This window comes from Helianthus annuus, chromosome 2 (genome assembly GCF_002127325.2).
Source record: "Helianthus annuus cultivar XRQ/B chromosome 2, HanXRQr2.0-SUNRISE, whole genome shotgun sequence".
In the NCBI taxonomy this organism is placed as follows: domain Eukaryota; kingdom Viridiplantae; phylum Streptophyta; class Magnoliopsida; order Asterales; family Asteraceae; genus Helianthus; species Helianthus annuus.
The window spans coordinates 104,527,784-104,548,209 of NC_035434.2; the positions used below are offsets into that span (position 1 = coordinate 104,527,784).

A 20,426-nucleotide genomic window follows, 5' to 3' on the forward strand; every position below is an offset into this window, starting at 1 on the left:
CGTGGTCACAATCAAATTTAATCCAATTACTACTAAATAGATAGTGGTAAATGGGTATCGAACACAGGGAATTTGTGGAATATGCGTTATTTGAAGATTTATCTAAGTGAACTAAGTTAAGCTAATTGCAAGAAAATAAAATTCAAGAGTTGATTTGATTGGATTGGTTTTAAAACTGAATTTAACTAATTGAATTGCAAGAGAAAAGTTTTGGTTGTAAGCAAAATAGAGACAAATGACCATCCTAGATTTCCGGTTTGCTTCGACATTCATATTATCATTTTACTAGAAAGAACTACATAGACATAGCTCATGTGTGATTACTTGCAGTGATGAAAGGGAACTAAGTACTCAGATTCCTAGAACGTGAGGTTGTTACCCGATGATCAATCAACCCTTACCCAAGCCTAACTATACCCATGATATCTCGATTGCCAACGACACCAAGAACGTATGGTTTCTAATTAGTTCAATATAAGAATTAACAAGTTACTAACAAACAATCACACACCATAACAAATAAATCATAAGGACAAAGTTTGTTATTCTAGAAATAAAGAAAATCAAACATGAAATGTCTCAATCAAACCTTCAATCCAAGACAATCATCAAGTGTTTAGCCACTCATGGCTTGAAGCAACATCATACTACTAGTTTCAATGTTCAACGAAATCACAAACATAAAACAAGAGATTAACAAGTGTTCTTCCCTACCAAAGTCTCCAACCAAGCTCCAATTTCCGTTCACAAGTGAGTCGTAACCGAAAACATATGATGAGCCACCATAAAAACCCATTAAATGACAATTTAATGCATAAGTTACGAGTTTGGATCAGTCGGTGTCGTAACCTACGGCAGAGGGCCATAGGTTACGGCGAGCAGCAATGTCCTACGGCGTGTCTCTTCTGATCTACGACAAGAAGTTGTGCACAAATGGGGTGTCGTAGCCTACGGCAGAGGGCCGTAGGTTACGACGCTGATTGATGTTTTTTCGATGTTTCTTCACCGAATCTTCACTCCTTCACATCTTTGACTCCACCAACTTCTAGCATCCATCCAAGCTTCCTAAGACCCGCATTTTGGGCACTTTAACACCTGCAAGCCCGAACATCTAGTAGTTACCAAGTTCAAGCACTTAACCAAATAAAGTATGGAATATGTATATATTTAGACCTTTCAAGGGTTGTCGGACCACCCGTCAATAGGCGTCGTACTCTAGAGGACCGTTGATTTAGCTATCACCATGACTCGCCTCAGGGATGAAGTCGTACAAGGGAACCGCTTTTTGGTGCAATCAATGTAACCATCATCATCCGAATCAAATACCCTGTTTCAAATGTACCCACTGTGGACGATGGGGACATTTGGTTAACATGTGCCACTTTGCAATCCAAAGCAAAGATGTGGCAAATCCTGCCGTTGCTCAACCTCCAAATTCTGCTTCATATGTCGCCTTGGCATATCTTGCACCTCAACCTCATGAACTTTCTACCTTGTGTATCGACTCAAGCACGCCTAGTGCAAGGTGTCAAAACACCTCTCGTTACACAAATTTCAAAATCCATATAGGATCTTTCTATCCTCATAATTAAGATCCTTGTGGATGGATATCGTTCATCGGAGCCCTTAATTGAATTCCTTGTGTGATTCAATAGGTACATTACGATTCAATAAGGACAAAGCCGAATTCCTATTAAGATTTTCCTATCTTCATAGATAGATTCTTGAAAATGATTAAAGTGACAAATAAAATCCACGGATTGGATTCCTGGTGTGCTTTAAATATCCTTGTCCAAAGATAACAAATAAAGGTCAAGTTAAACAATTATGTGATTATGTGCTTATGTGTTCCCTTTTATGTTTTTGTTTGATCCAAATTTTTGTTATCCAAATCCTCGTAGAATCTTCCATATTTTCGTATAAGGGATTCACAGTAGGATATCCAAAGGTACTACCTTAAATCCTTAATTGGTTTCTACGTAATAGTTAAGACCCTTGGATTATAAAGTACTATTCCATAATTAGACCCCTTGAGTGGTCTAGTTAAACAGATTGATCCAAAAATCTGGTTAGGAATATCATGTGATGATATAGCTGAAAAGACTCCTTGGTGGTCTAAATTAAAGAGATCATTTGTCGATCTAATTAAACGGACCCTATGGTAGTCTAGTCACACTCATCACAGGTTTGATTTTCTTCCCCTACACATTATGAAATGCACTGTGTGGACTGTGCAAGGAATTACGTAATTATGGATGCATACATAATTATGGAATTTAGTGCACAGAAACCACAGCAAGTTTTATCATGTGTCTAGAGTTGACTCAATTCATTCCCATTTCTGATGAAGTAGCCTTGAAAATGACTCCGTCTGTTCATTTTCGTTTCTGAAGAAAGTCCATTGTGGGAAACGAATATCCTATTCCTTCATTTCCATTTCTGATGAAACAACGTTGAAAATGACTCCGTCCGTTCATTTTTCGTTTCTGAAGAAAGTCCGTTGTGGGAAATGAATATCCAGTTCCTTCATTTTCCATTTCTGATGAAGCACCCGTCGAAAATGACTCCGTCCGTTGATTTTCGTTTCTGAAGAATTTCCGTTGACGAAAATGAATATCCTTTTGTTTATTCCTTCATTTTCCATTTTTGAAGAATACCTGTTGAAAATGACTCCGTCTGTTCATTTTCATTTCTGAAGAATGTCCGTTAAGGGAAATGACAGGATTATGCCTTGCATATCTCTGGTGGTTATTTAACACAAAGTCACAGACAGGCTCCTATGAATAAATTTCGGGACGAAATTTCCTAAAGTAGGGGAGACTGTGACACCTGTGCCTCTACGACCATCAAACAAATACCAAATTAATGAAATATTGTGTTTCATAGTTGGGATTTGTATAAATACGTGTATCATGTGCACATATCAGTTCTTGTTTGGTTTCGAGCTTTAAATCGCTTTCTGTAAGGTTATACGCTATGCATAAATATAACCAGTTTAATCCAACAAACACTCCAGAACAGTGACATAGGCTTAACATACCTTAAATAACCTTTACATAACTTAGAAATAAGTTTTGGATGGTTTGGTATGCCGAAATCAGGCTTATTCGATCACAGAGACTAATTTTGACAAACTGTGAAAGTATGCCGACTTGTACTGTGACGAACATTCCGAAACTTGATCATAAGTTAAACATGCCCTAAATATCCTTTACATAGCTTATAAATAGGCTTTGAGGTGTTTGGTGCGCAGAAATAAACTTTCTTGATCAATAGGGACTAAAAGCGTCAAAAAGTACATAAGTTTGCATTTTTGCGCATATCTTACGTTCTGAATATATCCGGACACCCAAAAATTTATGTAATCATTAAAATATTTTATTTTAGTGATTTTCATGATAAAATTCCATTCGTCGCGTAATTTAGATCGTTTTTCGCGTCCATTCGTGTTTCGTCGTAATTAACCGAATAACGCAATCGTACGACCAATCTGTCACACCCCGAAATTATCAGAGCTGGCGTGACTGGATTGGTATCTTCATTGCACAACGGAAGCAAATAAGCTAAGTCTTTAAGAAAATGAACGCCACTAAGTACTCGAATCTCCAATGGTTCTCCTATTCCAACCGTTTCATAATTTTGAGAAAGTAACCTGAGAAAGAAACATGTGAAAAAGTCAACATAAAGTTGAGCGAGTTCATAGTTTGTTTGTAAAAGATTTGAATAAATCTTTTGAATAACCGGTTTGTGAAATATATTGAGAAAACGAATTTAAAAATCATTTTCTTGTCAAGTTATATAGAAACTTTGTATTTGCAACGCATTATGTTCGTAAAACCATGTATTTGTAAACTCTTGTATTTGTAAAGTATGTATAACCGTCAATGCCCACCCTGACTTTGACTCCATGCCCTCATAATCCTATGCTTTGAATTTGTATAAAACATGATAATTAATTTGTATAAATCAAGTATTTCTGTAAGTATGTATGTCCCTGGTATGTAGTAATAAGAAAAAAGAGATCACCAATGGGTTACAAAGCCAATAGTATGTGTGAAAAGGTGCAGTAAGACTCAAACCTAGCAAATTTGTTACCGGGCTTCGGCTGTAAGACACAGTCACCTCTATGGGCCGCCCCGGCCTCACGGGTGTGGGCTCGCTACACCCAAATAGATCTATCACTCTTGTGTCCCTCGGTCCTAACAACGAGGATTGATGGCCTTAAGTGTTGTACCCACCCCTCACATGATCTAGTAGTAAAAACCCTCCCTACGCTAACCATACCATGTATAAAAATTCTGTAATAATTGTAACATATATTTTACCCCAGCCTCTAAGGCTGAACCTCCCCAGCCTCTAAGGTTGAACCTCCCCAGCCTCTAAGGCTAACTCCCTAAACTCTCTATATTATCACCCGACTAACCATCCCTAGTCATGAAAATCATGACATTTCGATAAGACACATTTGTTTTGTAAAAACCGGTATATTTGGTATAATCCATTCGTAAACCATTTGAGTTCCTCGAAATCCATTCGTAATATGATTTAGAAATATGAGTTTTCGTTTGTTCAAAAGCTTTGTATGTTCTTGCACAACGTGCTTTGTCTAAAAATATGCAGTCTTTGTTTATCGAAAACTTTGTATGTTTCTGAAAAACGTGCATGTCTTTCCACCCCCGAAAACATTTATAAAAATGTAAAACAGTAAAAAGTGGGGGTTATGAACTCAGCTGGATATCCTTGTGCATAGCTAGCTAATTACGACTTCGAGATGCCGTTTCCAAGACGCGACTCGCTAGCGTGCATTCTACAATATTCCTAACACGGAATATCTGATAAGTTTCTAAATAAAAGTGGTAACTAACTACGTGTCATCGAGCTCTACCGAATCGTTAGCCGAACGATTCGACAGTAAGTTGTTAACTTGAAAGAAACGAATAGGTTAAGCTTGTTAAGGTTCGTCTAATGTCGGTGAGGTTACCAAGTCTTGGAAAGACTTAGCTTCTCGAGAGATTTAAAATATATGAGTATTTATATATATAAATATATAAATACACCGGTAGAATAAGGTTAGTCGCTCCGAGAAGTCGTCGTGTATGTAATACAAATTTATATGAAAATAACATGTAATAAACTCGTAAGCGGTATATATGATATATAGTGTGCCGTTTAGGCGTTCGAAATAAATATAAAAAGTTATATTTACTTTATAAAAATTATAATCGAGTTGTTGGACGTTTGAAATAAATAGATAAGCTATATCTATTTTTATAAAAGAAGGCGAGTCGTTTGATGTTTAAAATAAATATGTAAACTATATTTATCTTAATAAAATAATCGTCGTGTTGTTTGATATCCGAAATAAATATAAAAAACTATATTTATTTATAAAAGGGTTTGTTTTGTTTGCTATCGGAAATAAATATATAACCATATCTATTTTTTTAAAATGAGTTCATGTTGGATATTTGAAATAACTATATAAATTGTATTTACTTTTATAAAAGAATCGTCGAGATTTCAAAATTTAGAACAAATATAATGACTACATTTATTGCCGTAAATAGTGTCCCGAATCGTCGTTCATTAGGTATTTGAAAATAAATATAAGAGTTATTATATTTATTTTATAAAAACACTTTGTGTTATTGACGTTTATTGTAGATTATAACGTATCATTGAAATAGTATGTACATTTGAAGGGGTTTTCTTAAAAGTCGCTTGATGTCGACAGTTGTCGTTTAAACACGTTTTGTTTTTGGGTTTTCTCGAAAAACGGGCAGAGTTTCCTCTGTTTTTGGACGCCCCGACAACACAAGTTACCGTTAATCTCTAATAATTCAATCAATGTTCAATAACCAATATAAATATTACTTGTAAAAACGGCAAAATATAAAGTAAATACTAGTCTGTTCGGTTGGAGCTTGATATCGCGTATTTATCAAAAATAAAACAACGTTAATAGTCGCGACTTAAACATTTACCATCTTTAGTGTCGAAAAGTCGAACCGCCTAGCCGAGTTGACCGAGTCAACTCACTGTTGACCTGCGTTTGACCGAGTCCACTGAGTTGACCGGTTGAGTTGACCGAGTCAACTCACTGTTGGCCTGATTTGATTGAGTCAACTGAGTTGACCGGTTGAGTTGACCGAGTCAACTCACTGTTGACCTGATTTGACTGAGTCAACTCGGTTTAACCGAGTCGACCCGTATCCACGAACCGCGACGATCCAAAACCCGCTCCCGCTGAACCATGCGAATCTGTTGACTGGTTGTGACCCAGGACCCGAACCGGCTCTTGACCCGAGCCGTTGACCCGAACTGACCTGCTGACTGAAGTTTGACCGAACCCGGGACCTCACTCGAGGAACCTGAACATGAATCTGAGCTCACTTTTGGAACTGAAGTCGTGACCCGAACCGTGACTGACCCGCAAATCTCGAATCTGACATTAGATTTCCGACCCCAACTTGAACTGGATATCATCAGCAGCAACCCAATCATCACCACTTCAGTTTTGTAGGAAATAAAGAGAAATGGAGGGTGTTTACCGGAAAATTCGTCGGACAATGTCTTGGACCGCTAGACTTCTAACACCGACCACCGGGTAAATGGACCGACCGGCGGTCCAAGTCTCCGACCGTCGGTTCTCTCGTCTCTCGATCTCTCTTTCCCGCCTCTCTCTCTGCTTGTTTTTCGACGCCGCACCACCACCGGATGATAGTGGTGGTGATCATTTTCAGATCGTAAAAAGGGGGTGTCCACCGGGAAACATCTCAATCGACAGCAGGAACGATGGCCGGCACTGACTGGACTCGTCGCCGGTTAACCGGCACCGGCCAACGATTTCATCTGAGAGGGAAGGGGGCAGGACACGGTTGTGGGGTGTGATTTAGGGGAGTCACGCGCTGTCACGCGCCTGAAAGGGATCGCCAGAAAAATTATCGTCGCCGCCACGGGCGACGGCGCCTTCGTGCCGCCGCCGGATCTTCACCGGCTACTCGTCGGTTTTCTGTTCTAGAGAGAGAGTGAGAGAGAACGAGTAGTATATGTTGTTGCCTGTGTTTTGCTTTTGTGGAATTGAGAATCAAAAGACTCATATTTATAGGTCTAGCTTTGTGGGTTTTGGGCTTGGGCCCAAGGCCCACAAGCCCAAATCTTGCGTTTTTAATGACCCGTCACTCCTACGAACCCGCTTTCACGACCCGAACTCCCCGTAGTGTCGTAAAACATTATTTTAGGGTCAAAACACGTATAATAGTGTCAGGAGACGCTCGTGCTTTTAATCGTTGTTTACGATAAAAATTGTGAAAAATCACGTCGTTTGCTGTTCTGAACCGTTCTTCGATCCGTTTTGACTATGGATATTAAAATTTGAAAATGAAACCAAATATATCGTAATATATTAATATCGAGGCAAAATTCGAGTCCGGTGCGTCAGTTTCGTCGTTGATTGTCGGTGCGTTCCGTTTCCGCGTTTTTCGTTCGCGTCTGCGTTTTGTGTCGTTCGGAAGCACGATAAATTCACAACGTTAATTCATAAATATAAATATTCGTAGAAAATCCGTATTTGTTGGCGTTGTCAGTATTCTGTTCGGTTTCAATTTGTTGTTGTTTAACGTTTTGCAGGTTTCTCTGTAAACCACCATTCGCGCATTGTAAAGTCGGATAGACGTTCCTAAGCACTCCAAATGCCTAATTAAGTTAATTTGTGCTGTAAACACTATTTATTATCGCATTAATCACCTATTAATTACGTAATTAAGAGCCGTAAATCACCGGTTGTCACAATACGAACCGACATCCGAGATATTTTTTAGCACATTTCATGTTCCCTATACCTTAACTTCATTTTAGAGCCTTGAAATGGGGTTAACGGGGCTTAAACGTGCCGAAAACTGACTTTTTAACATGCAGGGACCATTTTTGACATTTCTGGAAACTCAGTTCAGATTCATTAAATCTGGTCCATTTTTTAAGTTTTGATGGGTTTTAATGGCTGATTTTGGATGTTATGGGCTGTTATTTGATGGTTTTTAACATTCCCATGGTTTTGAAAACCATGTGCCCACATGGAGGGCTAAGATCGAAGCACGGTTTTCGATAAACGATCTTAACGGTTGTCCGAATCCTATATATACCCAACCCCATTCATTTGCAACTCACTTGATCTGATTGAATTCTCTTAGTTGAAGCTCAAATGCTTCATACCTGAGAATTTATAGATCATATCATCCTAGCATGGACCCTTTGTAAGCTTCTTTCGTTCTTTTACGCGTTTTTAAGCATGAAAGTCAAACAGTGTTTGACTTTCTGCTTTGACCAGTCTGTGGTCAACACGAAGTTCATTTAAACTTCGCAACGTGAGCGTAATCACGATGGTCATAGTCCCTTGTGACTATACCTACTGATTACCACGTTATTTAGGCGTAGTGACGAGTCGTAGTTTCGGTCAAAATGCATATTCTTGCGTATTTTGCAACCAAACTATTCTTGGGTATCAAGACCCTTTGTTTTGATATCAAACCTATTTTCTAACTTAGTTAAGCATGTTTTAACATGTTTAGCTCGTCACTTTTAGTTTAGTGCTTGTATAGAGTCGTATGTCAAGCGGTCTAAACCAACCGCATAGACTTTCGAACTAGACCCGTTTGGTCGATCTTTAGAATCCGACCAAGCATATTATGTGACCATAGTTGCATAGCGAATAATCTTCCGAGGTTATGCCTTATGGTCACTTCATTTAAGTAGTTGTATGATAGGTAGTTTATATGCCTTAGGTAAATGACCAAAATGCCCTTTTTACGTATAAATTCATTTTAAGCATATGTAACCTAAATTTTGACATCTAAACTGATTAGGCAACATTATTAAACATGTTAAGGCATATATTACTTGTCATAGGACCAGTTAGGCGATCCGGACATGTTTTACGCGAACGACGCATTAAAGTAGCGTAAGCTACCTAAACGGGTCGTAATGGGTCGTAAGCACTTAGGTTAGGTTAGGTTTCGTTTTAGTATGTAGGCTTTGTTAAACCATATTACATGAGTCCCATACTCATTTGGTTTACGAAACCTCATTCTATCTGATCTTCCGATTTAGGTCCGGTTTATTAACTTAGTTACCTATATTAGGTGCCGTTTGATTCCGTGATCCCTCTAGCTTTGCTTGGTTGTTATTCAAGACTTCTAAGCATCCTCAAGTGAGTACATAGTCCCCTCTTTTACTGTTTTCAACTGTTTTGGGGTAAAACACATGTGCCTACTTGTTACTTTCATGCTTTACATGTTTTTATATTATATACTTGCTATGTTCATTAGTACGTATATAGTACATGATTTCATTATGTTTTGCTATGTATGTTCTCTTAGCATGCTGGCACATTGATTTTTATATTACATTTTGTTGCATATGTTCACTCAGCATATGGACACATTGTTTTGCATTTTGAACCGTTGTAACTGTTGATTTATGTGAACCGTTAGTAACTGTTTGATTATGTGAACTGTTGTAACTGTTTGATTTATATGAACCATTTGATTTATTGAATCGTCTGTAACTGTTTGCTTTATGTGAACCATTGGAAACTGTTTGAACCGTTGGGTTAGGGAAGTGATTAGGTGACGGGGCAGGTGTAATGTGTTAAAAGCATGGTGGATACGCTGCTGGTAGTTCCTATATATAAGTGCTTTTAATACATTATATATCGTTGCGTTATCTAGATCACTTGGGCAGGTTATCAAAACAAAGTTATATTACAAGGTTTTTCTAATGATATAAACCATACGAGTTTTATTAACGAGTTTTTACGAGATGTTTTACAATTTGATTTAATAAAATAAATGTTTTGGGTTAAGAATCATGGCTACGAGATTTTATAAAGAATAACCAACTTGATTTGAGTTGGTTAGTTATGTCTTAATACTATACTTTTCAAAACAAGGTTTTTAATTAGGTATTGCAACATGTAAACTAGCCATGGATCAGACACTCACATAAAACCTATGTACTCGCCAGCATTTTTATGCTGACGTATTTTCACATGTGTTTCAGGTACCATAGTTGGTGATATTTGATGATGATATTGATGCATGCTCACATAGGAACGGACGAGGCCTTAGTGACTTAATAACAATTAAAGTCTATTTGTTCATGTTTTGTTTCTAATTTCAATGTAATGTAATACATTTAATTCAATAAAACAAAACTTCAATCCATGTGTTATGAAACAATGATTCTGTTACAACACTCCCCGATGTTTCCACCATGATTTGTTGTTTTATCGTGGTCGGGGTGTGACAAGCTACCACTGTCGTAGACCCAAATTTAGAATAAATCATTGCCCCACAGCCACTACCGTTGTTTCCAACTCAACCCATGGAAATTGAACCTAACCCAGTAGACCAGATTCCAATACCCGCATTCGACCCAAACGAAATCCCTAGAGTCCCAGCACCAAGCCCTCTAGCTTATGACCCATGGAATGATGACCATAGGGATTATCGAGAACTTCACCCACAAGAGGAACTCATATTCAACCCTGTAGCACCATTCCCTAACGTTGACCCTCTAGATCCTTATTGGGATAATGACTAGTATATTCGGGAAATCTTAGAGAACTCATACCCATACGAAGAACCGATGCCCCAGTACCCAGACCCGATACCAGCACCAGCACCACCCATGAGTACCGAACACGTGCAAGAACTCCGTACCTTTGGTGAGGAGTTATTAGATGAAAGTGAAAGGATAAGGCAAATAGGGGAGAGGCTCGTTTGGAAGTACGACGAGCGCAACATGCAATACTGGATGAACCCTTAGTAATAGTAGTAATAATATATATATATATATATATATATATATATATATATATATATATATATATGCGAGTATTTGAAAAAAATCAACTAAAAATAGATAATCCCCTACCTACTGATGCATAGTTAGTATTGTATTGCAGTTTGTAATATATAAATATATGAAATAGAGTAAATGTCGCAATGCACGACGATTTTGATCAATATGCTTGTTTGTGTGATTGTTTGCATTAAATATTGTCCTGTGATATTAATATTGGGTAAATGTTTATAATCCAGATGGATAACGAAGTGAATCAAGAAAACCCGAATAATGATAATAATGGGAACCAATTAGATAACAGTGCCATCTAACATATAGTGGCACAAGGGATTATAGACGCTATGCCATACATTATCAAAACATTTAAGGAAGCAGAAAATAATAAAACTAACAGTGGAAGTAAACGACCACCTACTGAGCCCAGTCACAGTGTAAACAATGGACCATTACTTCAATTGCCTATTCCAAAAAGAAGAAGAACCATGTCTTATGGTTGTTCTTACAAAGAATTCTGGTCTTGTAAACCAATAGAATTCTCTGGCAATGAAGGAGCCATTGCAGCTCTACGCTGGATAGAAAAGAATGAAGCAGTCTTAAAAATAAGCAAGTGTGCAGAGGAAGATAAAATCATGTTTGCTTCCAATCTTTTTAAGAATGCAGCTCTAGAATGGTGGAACACTATTCTCCAATCTCGGGGAAGTGATAAAGTTTATAATATGGAATGGAATGAGTTTAAGAATATGGTTGAATGGAAATTCTATCCTTCCAATGAAAAAGAACAAATTGCCAATAAGTTCTTAAACCTTAGAATGACTAGAGTAGACTGTAAGGGTTACACTACCGTATTCTTTGAATATGCCAGAATAGTGCCAACCCTAGCTTCACCAGAACCAGTATTAATCTCCCATTACATCTGGGGATTAATCAGCGAGATTAGACATGTAGTCAAAGCAGCTAGACCACAAACTATAGAAGGAGCTGTAGAACTAGCAAATACCTTGACTGATGAACTAGTACGTACACAAGAAGAAAACCAGAGGAAGAACCTAGCTCAAAGGCTTACCCAGGAGTTTCGCTACGGTAATTCCAACCGTGGGAAAAATATAGGTTCTACCTCTACACCTTACTGTAAGGCCTGCAAGAAGAAGCATTCAGGAAGATGTGCCACATACTGCAATTTCTGCAAAATACTAGGACACAAGGAAGAAGACTGCAGAAAGAAACCCAATAATGAAGTATGCTTCAACTGTGGTGAAAAAGGGCATATCAAGCCGAATTGTCTGAAACTAGCTCCAGCCATGAACAACAAGACTACTAAGAATGCTAGAGCATTTGTTCTGACAGCCGAAGAAGCAAAGATGATTCCGGACGTGATTTCCAGTACGTTTTAGTTAATGATATTTTTGCTAAAGTATTATTTGACTCTGGTGCGAACCAAAGTTTTATTAATACTTTATTTTGCAAACTTCTCAATCAACCATTAACTAAACTCCAATAAGAATGCCTAGTAGAAACGGCAAATGGAGAATCCATTAAGATCACTGAAACCTTGCAGGGAGCAAGAATAGAAATTTCAAACCATAATTTTATTGCAAATCTTTACCCAATGAATCTGGCAGGATTTGATATTGTATTAGGAATGGATTGGTTAGTAGCCAATAAAGCCAGTATTCTATGTGATCAAAAGTCAATACAAGTAAATTCACCAAAGGGTGAAAAGATCACAATTAAAGGAGATAAGCCATCTAGATCCACGAAATTCATCTCTGTGAGAAAAACAGCAAGTTATGCAAGAAAAGGATCACTAGTGTATATGATTTCCATAATCATTAACACTAAAGGAAAAGAATTGAAGGATATTCCCGTAGTATCTCGATTCTCAGATGTTTTTCTGGAAGAATTACCTGGGCTACCGCCGGACAGGGAAGTCAAATTCATAATTCACCTGCTACCAGGGATAGCACCGATTGCCAAAGCACCTTACTGTTTGGCACCTGCGGAGATGCAAGAACTAAAGAAACAGTCAGATGAACTTCTAGAGAAAGGATTCATACAACCTAGTTCATCACCGTGGGGAGCACCAATCTTGTTTGTCAAGAAGAAAGACGGATCAATGCGTATGTGCATTGATTACCGAGAATTAAACAAAGTCACGATTAAAAATCGGTACCCATTACTGAGAATTGATTATTTGTTTGATCAATTGCAAGGAGCTCGGTTCTTTTCTAAGATCGACTTACGCTCAGGATATCATCAATTAAAGGTACAGGAAGATGACATTCCTAAAACTGCCTTTAGAACAAGGTATGGCCATTATGAATTTACCGTCATGCCATTTGGTTTAACCAATGCCCCAGCCGCATTTATGGACATGATGAACAGAATATATAAACCATATCTGGATAAATTAATAATTGTCTTTATAGACGATATTCTCATTTACTCTAAGAGTAAAGAGGAATATGCAGCGCATCTGCATGCATTCCTTACATTATTGAGAAATAAAAAGCTTTATGCAAAATTCTCAAAACGTGAGTTTTGGTTAGAAGAAGTGCAATTTCTTGGACATTTAGTTAATCATGAAGGAATTCATGTAGATCCCACAAAGATCGAGGCAATTACTAAATGGAAAGTCCTTGTATCGCCAACGGAGGTAAGAAGTTTTCTAGGACTGGCAGGTTATTAGAGACGCTTTATCCGATATTTTTTCTAGAATAGCCATTCCCTTAACAAAACTGACCTGTAAATCAGTTAAATTTGAATGGGGACCAAAACAGGAAGAAGCCTTTAAAATTCTTAAGCAAAGATTAACCAATGCACTCATACTAGCGTTACCAGAAGGAAGTGAAGACTTTGTAGTCTATTGTGACGCTTCTAAGTTAGGTTATGGATGTGTGTTGATGCAACGTCAAAAAGTTATAGCCTATGCTTCTAGACAACTTAAGAATCATGAAGAGAATTATACAACCCATGATTTAGAATTAGGAGCCATAATTTTTGCCCTTAAAATTTGGAGACATTACCTTTACGGTAGTAAGTTTACCATTTTCACTGATCATAAGAGTTTAAGATATGTTTTTGGGCAAAAGGAGTTAAATATGAGACAGAGACGCTGGATGGAAATTCTTAGTGATTATGATTGTAATATCCAGTATCATGCAGGAAAGGCTAATGTAGTAGCTGATGCTTTAAGTCGAAAGTATCATGAAAAGCCAAAAAGAGCACGTTCTCTTAAATTAAATCTACAGATAGATTTAAATGAACAGATTAGAGAAGTACAGGAATCAGTAATCAAGGATGATACTGAAAAATTGAAAGGAATGATTAAGGAATTAGAACAAGGAACAGATGGAATTTGGAGATTCCATAAGAAAAGAATTTGGATACCTAAGCAAGGAAACCTACGCCACCGAATTTTAGAAGAAGCCCATAAGTCTAAGTACACGATACATCCTGGAAGTGATAAGATGTACTAAGACTTAAGAAAGAATTTCTGGTGGATATGAATGAAAAAGGATGTAGCAGCTTATGTTGCCAAGTGTCTAACTTGTTCACAGGTTAAAGCTGAACATAAGAAACCTTTAGGTTTATTGTAGCAATTAGAAATGCCAATATGGAAATGGGAATTGATAACAATGGATTTTGTTACCAAATTACCCAAGACACGAAAAGGTAATGATACAATCTGGGTAATTGTAGATAGATTGACCAAGTCGGCTCATTTCTTACCAATGAAGGAAACTTTCAGTATGGAACAGTTAGCTAAGTTATATGTAAATGAAATAGTTCCATTACATGGAATTATTTTATCTATTGTTTCTGATAGAGATAGCCGTTTTACTTCTCATTTTTGGACTAGTTTCCAAAAAGCAATGGGAACCAAGTTAAATCTAAGCACAGCTTATCATCCTCAAACGGATGGACAAAGCGAAAGGACAATTCAGACAATGGAAGATATGATTAGAGCTTGTGTAATTGATTTCGGAGGAAATTGGGACGATCATCTACCATTAATAGAATTTTCTTACAATAACAGCTATCATACCAGTATTAATGCTGCACCATTCAAAGCACTCTCTGGACGAAAGTGCCGAACTCCAGTCTGTTGGGAGGAAATTGGAGAAAAGCAATTGTCTGGACCAGAGATAGTACAAGAAACAACAGACAAGATTATTCAAGTTAATGAAAGACTAAAATCAGCACGTGATCGACAAAAGAGTTATGCTGATAACAGGCGGAAACCATTCGAGTTTCAGGTAGGAGATAAGGTATTGTTAAAAGTTTCTCCAAGGAAAGGAGTAGTCAGATTAATTAAAAAGGGAAAGCTAAGCCCCATGTATGTTGGACCCTTTGAGATTAATAGAAGAATAGGACCCGTAGCTTATCAGCTACAACTACCAAAGGAAATGGCAGGAATACATGATGTGTTTCATGTATGTAATCTCAAAAAGTGCTTAGCCGATGAATCATTAGTAGTACCTCTTAAGGATATAAAGGTAAATGAGAAGCTTAAGATTGTAGAGAAGCCTCTACAGATTGAATACATAAAGATTAAGAATCTCAAACACAAGAGACTAGTTCTAGTCAAAGTAAAATGGGATTCCAAAAGAGGACTAGAATACACTTGGGAGCTTGAATCAGAAATGCAGAGGAAGTATCCGCACCTATTCCAGTACACCTCGAGGACGAGTTTTAAAACAAGGTGGGGAGGATATAACAACCCTCCTAAAATATTTATAACATCCCTATACGCCCTAAAATACACCCGTATATGAAAAGTGGGCCCCAAATACTTTATTTTAATAAAAATTAAATAAAAACAAGGTTTAAGGGTCTCTGGCGGGGCGCGACAGACCCCCTTAGGTCCGTCGCGGGGCGCGAGCAAGTGACGGGTGGCGAAACCCTAGCCCGCCATGTGGCATAACATTCGTCGAACCTACCCCCATGACTGATCAAACCTAAACCCTACAACACCTAGCTCGCGGGGCGCGAAAGCCCCTTGTGTCTCTTTCGCGGGGCGCGAGAAAGGGTCGATCAGACCCTATAAGTAGAGGGCATCGGCATTCAACTCGAATTCGCTCACAATCGATTCTCTCTCTCAAAATTCTGAATATTAGAATTAATATCGGGTATTATACCCCCCAATTAGCGAAGCTCTGCCTCGTTGTAAGTATTATAACCCCCGGTTACGTATTAGATACGCTGCCCGATTGATCTAGTGCTACGTAACGCATGTCGAGGCTCTGCCTGACTCAGTCGTTGGAGTTTTGTCTCGGGGAGGGTATAACTAATGTAAAATTTGGGTTATTATACTAACGCGTGTGCATGGTTTAATTTATTAGATTATAACCAGGAAGTCACAAGGGAAATACCTAAAATAGCAAAGTGAGTGATTCCTCTTTTCACAAAGTGTTTTTACAAAACCTCAATTGTTTTAATTTATATTTAACAGTGATTGAGTATTTGTAATTCTATAATTATCGTCGGTATGTTGGGGTTTTGTATACAAAATTTGTTACTACACTGTGAGTAGTAACATTACCACCAGTCAGGATTGACAGTACCGTGGGTGGTAATTAAAGTAGGTGTAAACAAATGTAATTGCTGGATTATCTTCAATGCTGTAAAATGATAAAACATGTTTTGATTAAACTGGAATTCACTCGCTAGTATTTCTTGCTGATAAAATGTTTTTAAACGCGTTTCAGGTAACAAAATGTGAAAGCCAATTAGAAGTCAGCTGGACAGCACTGAAGGCTTGGAAAAGTGGCTATAAAAGTTACCTAAATAAAGAAGAAGTTTTATTTCAATAAATTAGGGTTTAACCCTATAAACATGTTGGTAATGGAAACTTGGGTTTATCCCAGTATATTTATTATTATATTACTCTGATAATATTTCCTAACTACGGTCCTGATGAAATTTCCGCTGCCAAAATAATGATAAACACCGATATCACCATCTCTGAGTAGGCCGCGGCCGCCTGCCTCCCGGGGCAGGGGTCGGGGGTTGCGACAAAAAACAAGCTCCATTGCAACATTATGATACTTGCTAGAAGGCATGTGTGAACGTTATACAAGTTGTGCTTGAATGTAGACTTATGGATTGACTTAGTCTTGGATTGTATATTTGACATACTGTACGCTATCGGTTTGTGTAAGATTTGTTTCAACTGGTCACGTCTAGGTCCATTTTTGGTGGGGTGTGACAGATCAATAGACCGCCAACCAACGTTAGCCACCATCGGGTGTCACCTTAGCCTTGTTTATTAACGCACACTAGAACCAGGTTCTTCCTTGTTGTGCCTGATCGCGATCTAATTAACTCCTTTTTTATCCTTTTCAGCTTCTCTCTTTGGCTACTTCATATCGATCCCCCACTTTCTCTTTCTTTGTTCTTGGTCGACTAATGAATATGAGACGATGAATCGATTATCTTCTTAAATGGTGGAGAGTTTGTTATTCTAATTTAGTCACCAACTTATTTTAATTAATTAATATTAATAAAATACATATACAACCAAGTTACGCACACATATGTATAAACACACACATGTTATTTAGTAAAACAATCTATGCCCCTAAAACAAGGGGGTGTTACAACTCTATCACCCTTAAATGGAATTTCGTCCTCAAAATTCAACCACACTTAGGAACCAAACATGTTTTCATAATTAAAACCTCCGTAAACCAAACTAATCAATTCCAACATAAACTAATACCAAATAGTATTTTTTTAGGGTGTTTGCCTACCACAAAAGGCTAAACCGACTAGGAGATTGACCTTCTCCAATCGGTCTATAACAATGGTACTTTCATCAGGCCATTCTTCTTCCCGTCTTACGTAACCGAAATTTGGGGCATGGTTTGCCACCAAAGTCACGCATTGGTGTTGGCAAATCGATTGGTATGTCTCCAAAGTGAATGGCACGACACCATCTAGCCCCGAACCACCACTGCCCCTCCTCATCCACCACCCAAGTCGTTTGCTCCAAAACCCTTCATACATCAAATACAATCATCCGCATCTAAAAAACGTACGTATCATCACCACAAAACATCCACTAAAACCGCTCCAAACGACACTCTTGTATCGCCCTGGGTCAAAAAATGGGCTCATATGTTAGGATTACATCTGAATGTGAGGGTGTCAATCTAAGAACATTCACATTGAATTCTTTGTCCCTATTTTCATAATTACACTAAAAATCACTATTTTTTCTATCTTACTAGAGGGAAGGCCCATGCGATGCACGACATGATCGTCATTTAAGTGTCATTCGTTGTGTTGTGTATTTAGGAAAAATGTTTATGTATGGGTAAAAGATAATTAGCCAAAAGACAACGTAAGAGAAGCCATACAAAACATGATAAGAGTTTGCACCATAAACTGGCCTCACAAAATTTAAGACGTGCATAGCACAAGAAAATTGGCAAGTCTAAAAAAACACATTACAGGGGAAAACTCAAAGTAGTTCATAAAGTCTCCTTTTTTATTCAATGTTTAACGAAATCTTCTGTTGCTAATGCATGACCATGCAACCGTCGTTCCCCTTAGCTACCCACAGAACCATCTGAATCAGAATCTTCATAATTAGGGCTGTGAAAAAGAAGGGAAATGTTAGGCTGAACCTTAATTTCAACCATCTATGTATTTCCATTATTTTGCACTAAAAATTGGGAAGAATGTAACTATGTTCAAGTAACTCTCCATTTATGAACTACAGTTCAAACTCATTGAAAATCAATTAATTCCATCTAGCTATTTGGTATGTAAAAACAGGGGGAAGAACATAATCTAACGATTTAACTTAAGTATCCAAACGAAATAAACATATCAAGTCGAAAAACACATATCAAAAACCGGTGGTGTCACTGTAGTCATAAAGAAATAAACATGATGTTTGTAGCATATATTATTCAATTTTGAACAGTTTCTAAAACACAATACAAATGGACAGGTAGTTACGTGGTTCATGGAATTTCGTAATTCAAAAGTATGTATAGAAACTTACATGCACTTGCTGACTGTTTCTTTGAGCTTAACCGGTGTTGGAATTGTCATCACCCCTTTACCCTTCCTAGTCATGGGAGCAGGAGTGGTAGATCCAACGGATTGATAGTTGGTTTCGTCTGGGAGCACACGTTTGCAGTTGAAACTCTCAAAGGCCCCATGATGGTAGTATGTGGATGTATCAACTTGGATGGTTCGGGTGGTGCCTATAAGTGAATGTAAGCAGTTTGGGAGCGTTGAGATGTTACCGTTACAGGTCCGTATCATGACTGGTGTGAAGCTGTCCTGGTTGATTGCGGAAGAAACGGTGTAGATGTGCGAGAGACCCAATTCCACATTCAGTATAGACTGGGCAGTGGTGTTTGTTAGAAGCTGTGCAGTATCATCGAAGCACACGATGACCACATTAGCCGTGGAATCGACCACATCAAGTTGAAGATGGAATCTGTTGATATAATTTTTTTATTCAGATGTGAAAATGTGTAAAGAGGTTTACCAATGTACATAACTATAGAATACCAAAGACGAACCTTGCTCGGGGAAACATAACTGGGTTTTCACAGCCTTCACACCACAACTCCCCGTGATCATGCGATATACCTTTCATGCATTTCCCTCCTCCACACATAAGTCTGAACCACTCTTCGCTATTACGTACGCCTTTAATCACAACACAGCAATTGAACTCAGCATTCTGCATGGATTAGAAGAAACACGTTCAATGTATGGATAATAATAATGTTGGGGGAAACATTCGACATTATAGAAAGTGTTTATACCGTGTGTTTCTTATTTTCTCGACCATGGTTTAATATTTCTTCAACAGTTGCCAGACTTTCTGTACAGTTAGCAACAGTAGTAGTTTTCTCCATGTTTGCAAGGGTCTTCTGATATTCAGCCACAGGTTGTATAATGAAAGGTAGGATGCTTGAATATGGTTGTGAATTTATAGAAACATGATAAGCAGCCTCTTGGGATGACCTATGGCAGTTTTCATTTGAATGGAAGTTAAAAAGCAAAGATGTTACAATATCTTAAATGATAACCAATAATAATAATTTGATGTTATGGAAGTTGAATATGAGGAGTCTATACATATATAAAACTATATTATTAAATCTATATAAATCTATAAATCTATATTAGTCGATAAAAATATACCCTATATGCAGATAATATATATAGATATATATATATACACGCACATAATTAGATATGCATACCAAGGGAAAACCAAGCTCATATGATATATAACCGGCTGGAGCGACCCAACAAACTGTAGATAATGGTCTCATGAATCTGAAATCATAAGAACCGAAACATTTCCAACCAATTAAATTCTGAACGGGAAAAGACAGGATGTGTAAGATGATTCAAAACTGACCGTGTGAAAATACACTAAAGTCTACTAAAACGAAGCACAATTCGAAGATTTGAAGCAACAATAGCAGCAGCTCCTTGAGCCCCTGTCATAATCCTCTCAATTCTCTATATAATCTTCAGCATGTGGAAGTCAATTGGTGGTAATATTGAACTAAGCACTATAAGTT

At 37.8% G+C, this 20,426-nt stretch overlaps 1 protein-coding gene across 1 annotated transcript; it reads right to left on the bottom strand.

The window, feature by feature from the left end:
- Positions 1 to 18,873: 18,873 nt before the first annotated feature.
- LOC110893027 lies at positions 18,874 to 19,846 on the bottom strand. The gene is made up of 3 exons (XM_022140153.2): positions 19,656 to 19,846; positions 19,407 to 19,570; positions 18,874 to 19,321 (listed from the first exon to the last, which is right to left on the bottom strand). Exons 1-3 carry the CDS (start codon positions 19,746 to 19,748, stop codon positions 18,874 to 18,876), a joined length of 705 nt encoding a protein of 234 aa, XP_021995845.2. The 5' UTR covers positions 19,749 to 19,846.
- Positions 19,847 to 20,426: the final 580 nt, after the last annotated feature.

Bases quoted from the DNA above. Each gene is read 5' to 3' on its own strand.
- LOC110893027 (XM_022140153.2), bottom strand. From the start codon at position 19,748: ATGGAGAAAACTACTACTGTTGCTAACTGTACAGAAAGTCTGGCAACT. The intron at 19,571-19,655 runs GTATAAACACTT...TAATCCATGCAG, and splicing joins GAGAAAATAAGAAACACACG to AATGCTGAGTTCAATTGCTG. The intron at 19,322-19,406 runs GTTCGTCTTTGG...TTATATCAACAG, and splicing joins GTTATGTTTCCCCGAGCAAG to ATTCCATCTTCAACTTGATG.